The following is a 6,190-nucleotide window of genomic DNA, read 5'->3' as shown; positions in this document are numbered from 1 at the left end:
TAGCTGCTGCCACGGAGGCCGAGGCCGGGACCTGGGCCGGGCAGGGGAGTGCTGGCCGCGGAGGAGCAGGAGGCGAGGTCCGCGGGTGCTTCGAGCCCCCCGCTGCTCTGCCGCGCGGCCACCCGGCGCCAGGCGCCGTCGACCCGTGGCTGTTCCAGAGGCGGTTGGTGGGGGCGCGGCGGCAGCGGTTGGGGGTGGGGAGAGGCGCGGCGAGGAGAAGAGGGAGGTCAGCGAGTTTGAGGGAGGGCTGAGTGCCGTGCCGCCGTCATGTCCGAGGACTCCAGCGCCCTTCCTTGGTCCATCAACAGGGACGATTACGAGCTGCAGGAGGTGATAGGTGAGAGCTGGCGCCGCGGAGGGGGGAGGCGCCGCACTGGATGGCGGGTGACACGCGGGAACGAGGGGACCCGCGGGAGCTCGGAGAGCGCAGGGCTCCCAGATATTCGTGGGCGCTCGAGTGGCCCGGGGGTTGGTAGGGAGCGTGGGTGAGGCTCCAGGTTTGTGCAGCGCGTGCAAGGCATGGAGGGGATTTTGAGTGGCGCGCCTGTGCGGCGCGGTGGGGTGGGGTTTGAGAGGCTCACCAGAGATTTGTGTAGTGACAGATGTTTGAACCTGAGCGACAGATGTGTCTGAGAGAGAAAGAAAAGTGAAGGTATGGGACAGGCCTTTACGAGGCGGTGCGAGAAATGGGGTATTGCAGTTGGGGGCACGGCCAGCTATTCGGGGGTTGATGGGTTAGGGTGCTTTTGTTCACTCCTGCATCCGTGCGAGAACCCGCACGAAGTGCCAGGCGTTGCTGCGGTAGAGCTGGGGATCCTCTCCAGATGAAGCTGCAGGTACCGCACTGAGCGATGTAGACACAACTTACGACTGCTTGGAATTGACTTTCTAGTCAGGGAGGTAGATAGTAAATAAGTAGGTAAATAAAAAGAATTATAGGTTTTGGCAAGTGCTAGGAAGGGAATAAACAAGATGTTCTGATAGAGGATAACGTGGAGACCTAGTTGGGGCAATTTCAAGGACGATGCTTTTTCTGAGGCGTTTACATGTAAGTTGAGCACTGAAGGATGAGAGAGTCTTAAGAGCCTAGGGAAATTTTTTCTCGACTGAGGGATGAGGAAATGCAAAGGCTCCTGAGGAGGGAAAGAGCTTGGTGTGTTTTAGGACCTGAAAGAAGACTGGTAAGGTTAGAAAGGTAAGGGAGAAGCCAGATTTTAGGGATCTTCTCAGCCAAGGAAAGGATTTTTGAATTTTATTTTAAGTGTTATTGGAGGGCTTCAAGCAAAGACATGAAACAATCCGATGGACCTGGCTATTGTGTGTGGAATGGATTTGAAGGGGGTCTGGGAATACCAGTTGGCAGAGACCAAAACTTGCACAAACATGGATTGTAATTCTCACAGAGGCACAGTGATTGGGGGAGGGTGGGGACTGGGGATGAGGGGAGTATTTGTTAGACAACAATAATCTAGTGATTTTAGAAATCAAAAGGGGGTGGGTTTAGCTAAACAGAAGCTCAATCCAACAGACACGAGCAGACCCTTGTGTGTTGGAGGAAGGAGATTGTCTGCTTTGCCAGATCAGCATCCAGTCCTAAATTAGTTTTATAACAAAGAGTGGCTGAAAACTCCTTAGCTGTCTTGGCGGGGTGGGGGTTGGTGGCAGGGTGGGTAGTGTTTATTGCACCGTGTAGGTGTTTAGAGAAACTTTGTCACATTTCTTTTTTTCACTTTACTACTTGTTTCAAAACAAATCTGGCCTAAGTTTTATCTGAAAGACAGCACATCTTTTTCCTTAAGCCACTTCATGGATCTTTACTACATGCTGGGTCTTTGACGTGTACTTGTTGGTTCTAAAGACAGCTAGCTAGGTCTCTGTCTTGATTGATTGCTTCTGAGTCCCTCAATCAGAGTTTCTTATTGAAAAAAGGGATTAAGTGGGAAATTCCAAAATGATGTCTAAAAAGTAAGGAAAGGGGGTTCTTACCATTTTAGAAAAGGAATTTTGATTTTCTTTCTGGTAAGTTGTACATCTTTCTACGGTGAAGAGGAGGGTTGTAGTTGTTCCGAATGCCCTTGCTATTATGATTGCACAAGGCTCTAGAGCTTTGGAAACTTGTTAATTTGGTGTCCTCAGACCAATAAGGTGTCTGTGAGTGAGCAAAAGGGAGGCTCAGGCCTCTGGGTTAGGGTTAGTCTTCATCTTATTCTCAAAGTGGTCTGTGGATAAAAAGTTACCTCCAATGTGATTTGACCACCTTATTTTTAAAAACAATTTTACTCTGAGGTATAATTTCACCCATTTTTTAGTATAAAATTCACCCATTTTTAAATATAAAATTAAATGATTTTTAGTAAATTTATTGTGTTGTGCACTAATCAGCATAATACAGTTTTAGAATATGTTCATCACCCCAGTGAGATCCCTTGTGCCTGTTTACAGTTAATCCCTGTTCCTACCCCCAGTTTCAGGCAACTGCAAATCTACTTTCTGTCTCCATAGATTTGCCTTTTCTGGACATTTCATATAAATGGGATCGTGTAATATGCAGTTTTTTTTGTTTGGCTTCATTCACGTAGCATAATATTTTTTCATTTTTAAAAGCAATTTATATACCATAAAATCCACCTGTTTTAAGTTTACAGTACTATAGTTTTTTAGTAAATTTACAGAGTTGTTCAGTCATCACCACAATCCAATTTTAGAACATTTCCATCATTCCAGAAAGATGCCTCATGTACATTTGCAGTCACTCCCTGCCGAAGGCAACCACAGATCTACTTTCTGTCTCTATAGATTTGTCTTTTCTGGAAATTTCATATAAATATGATCATATAATATGTGATCTTTTGTGTTTGGTTTCTTTTACTTTGTGTAATGTTGTTTGATGTTCATCCATGTTGTAGCCTGTATTAGTACATTATTCCTTTTCATTGGACACCACTTGATGGACATTGGGTTTCTTCTGCTTTTTGCCTATTTGGAATAATGTTTCTATGAGCATTTACATCAAATCTTCATGTGACCATGGTTCATTTTTCTTGAGTGGAATTGCTGGGTCATATAGTAGATTTATGTTTAACTTTTTAAGAAATGGACAGACTTTCAAAGTGACTGTACCATTTTACATTCCCATCAGCCATGTATGAGGGTCCCTATTTCTTTACATTTTTGCCAGCATTTGTTGTCTGTCTTTTTGATTATATCCATCCTAGTGGATGTGAAGTGGTATTTGATCATGGTTTTGTTTTACATTTCTGTAATAACTAATAATAGAGAGTATCTTTTTTTTTTAACATCTCTATTGGGGTATAATTGCTTTACAATGGTGTGTTAGTTTCTGCTTTATAACAAAGTGAATCAGTTATACGTATACATATGTTCCCATATCTCTTCCCAATAGAGAGTATCTTTTCATGTGCTTATTTATTAGCTTTTCATATCTATTCTTTGGTAAAATGTCTATTCAAATTTTTTTCCCATTTGAGTTGCCCATTGGGGTGTTTTCTTCTCACTGAGTTATAGAGATGTGTGTGAGGGTGTGTATTCATTCTGGATATGAGTCCTTCACCTGATATATGATTTCAAATATTTACTCTCAGTCTTATTTTGGGGGGCGAGGGGGGGCGTGCCACAGCTTGCGGGATCTTAGTTCCCCGACCAGGGATCTAACCCGCGCCTCCTGTAATGGAAGCGCAGAGTCTTAACCACTGGACCACCAGGGAAGTCCTGAGAAATCTTTAGTAACCCAACATCACAAAGATTTTTTTTCCTATGTTTTCTTCTGTTATAGTTTAGCTCTTAAATTTAGTCCTCTGATATATTTTGAGTTAAGTTTTCTGTAAGGTGTGAGGTAAGGTGAACCATCTTGTTTTACAGATGAAGACACTGAGACATAGGAAGGTAAAATGACCTGTCTAAAGTCAGAGCTAGTTATGGGCAGAGCTAGTACTGGTGTCCAACTGTCGCCTAATCCAGGATCCTTATTTCTGCATCTGCATTTGATTGGTTTTTGGAAGTATCTGAAGATGGTGGTCATAATCTCACCTTTTTTTTTTTTTTTTTTTTTTGCTGTACGCGGGCCTCTCACTGTTGTGGCCTCTGCCGTTGCGGAGCACAGGCTCCAGACGCGCAGGCTCAGCAGCCATGGCTCACGGGCCCAGCCGCTCCACAGCATGTGGGATCTTCCCGGACTGGGGCACGAACCCGTGTCCCCTGCATTGGCAGGTGGACTCTCAACCACTGCGCCACCAGGGAAGCCCCATAATCTCACCTTTTAAAGGAAATATCCTTACAATGAAAAAAAACTGATCGGAGCAGATATTTTGTAGATAACCCTTTTAGATATAGTTAGATTTATTCTCTTTTGTGTATCCTATTTTGTCCTTTTTTTTAATGTTCTCTCTCTCTCATTAATAAGTTCCTGAAAGTTCTTAATGTACTTCCACTCCACTCACACACTCTCTCTCACCCCATCTTCTCAAGAGGGAGGAAAAGAAGTTTTTCCTTGAACTACAGCCTAGTACAAGTAGCAAGTCTCAGTAAAGCAGTGCATGCTTATTCTAACTTTGCTTCCATGCCAAAATGTTTGGAATACAGTATTTTGTAATAAGCTGTAAGTAGCTTTCCAAATGGATCTTTGTAATTTCTTCAGATTATACTTATTTTTTTTCAGGAAACAAATGGTTGAAGTCTGGGCAAAAAAGGCTTGGGGGAATCTTTTTGAATTTTCTGTTTCCAAGGGATTGTATTTTAAGGAAATGGTATAATGCTGTCTCCTTTCTCGTCAAAGCACATACAGTTATTTGAACTATATATCTTTTTCACATGTGCTACTTAGGACTGTATTTGGGGTTAGTTTCTCGCATGGTTTTATTCTCTCTTTTTCTGGCAAAATCTTATAGAGAAGAGAAAATTCCCTTCCTAGAACATAATAAAAGCATACAAGTTGGGAATTCAAAGGACTTCCTTTTAAGGCTTCCCTGGTGGCGCAGTGGTTGAGAGACCGCCTTCCGATGCAGGGGACACGGGTTCGTGCCCCGGTCCGGGAAGATCCCACATGCCGCGGAGAGGCTGGGCCCGTGAGCCATGGCCGCTGAGCCTGCGCGTCCGGAGCCTGTGCTCCGCAACGGGAGAGGCCGCAACAGTGAGAGGCCCGCGTACCGCAAAAAAAAAAACGGACTTCCTTTTAAAGAATTGTATCATCTTAAGCATGCTTTGGCAAAGGTTTGAACTTTAAGTATGATTACTTGTAAAAGATGTAGTATTGGTCTCACTATTAATCATTTATCTTTTCAGTGTTTTTGAGCTCCTTCCTAACCCCTACTATTGCATTAGCACTTCTGACCAGGTGGTGTACTGTATTTGACGTGTGTTGAAGCAACTGTAATAGTATGGGCTTTGGGGTTAGACTGACCTGGATTCAAATCCTGGCGTTAGCTCTTACTACCTATCTGATCTGGGGCAATTTATATAACTGTTTTAGTGTCAGTTTTTTGTCTGTAAAATGGGAATAATGGTACCCATGTCCTTGGGGCTGTTGTGCAGGCTGTTGTTGTAGTTGTTTGCAGGAAGCTTTTAGCTTGTATTCATTACTCCATACAATCTCTTTGTTATCTCTTTCTTTTTTTCTTCTTTTTCTGTTTCCTAATTTTTGGTACTGCCATAAAATGTGAAATACATGATTTGAAATCTTGTAACACTTGTAATCTTGTAATGTTTTGAATCTGTTGTAATGTTTATTGGAACATCACTGCATCTTTTTTTTTTCTTACTTCCAGATCTTATTCAGGTTTAGATGGATTTAAGGATTTATGCTGGACATGGTAGTATAGCAGTGTAAGGCCCTGCCACCTGTTTTATTGCCCACGATACAATATAGTGGCAAAGTGGGAAACCAGTCTGTCAAGGGCTGTGCCATGTGGCTTTTGTTATCATGCATTTTTTTTTTTTTTTTTTTTTTTTTTTTTGCGGTATGCGGGCCTCTCACTGTTGTGGCCTCTCCCATTGCGGAGCACAGGCTCTGGACGCGCAGGCTCAGCTGCCATGGCTCACGGGCCTAGCCGCTCCACGGCATGTGGGATCTTCCCGGACCGGGGCACAAACCCGTGTCCCCTGCATTGGCAGGCGGACTCTCAACCACTGCGCCACCAGGGAAGCCCATTTTGGTTTTTGTTTGTTTGTTTTGGTT

At 43.7% G+C, this 6,190-nt stretch overlaps 1 protein-coding gene across 2 annotated transcripts in view; it reads left to right on the top strand.

Moving 5' to 3' along the window:
- The first annotated feature begins 59 nt into the window (after positions 1 to 59).
- The window catches only part of OXSR1 (oxidative stress responsive kinase 1), a 100,725-nt gene continuing 94,594 nt past the window's right edge, over positions 60 to 6,190 (top strand). For both annotated transcript variants that reach the window (XM_082848463.1, XM_082848462.1), the window contains exon 1: positions 60 to 337. In XM_082848463.1, coding sequence (XP_082704589.1) covers positions 268 to 337 — 70 coding nt within the window. In that variant the 5' untranslated portion in view covers positions 60 to 267. The remainder of the gene's footprint in view (positions 338 to 6,190) is intronic.

This window comes from Leucopleurus acutus (genome assembly GCF_964270905.1).
Source record: "Leucopleurus acutus genome assembly, chromosome: 10".
Classification (NCBI taxonomy): Eukaryota; Metazoa; Chordata; class Mammalia; order Artiodactyla; family Delphinidae; genus Leucopleurus; species Leucopleurus acutus.
The sequence above is the reverse complement of the archived record's forward strand: the minus strand, read 5'-3'. Positions and strand labels throughout refer to the sequence as shown.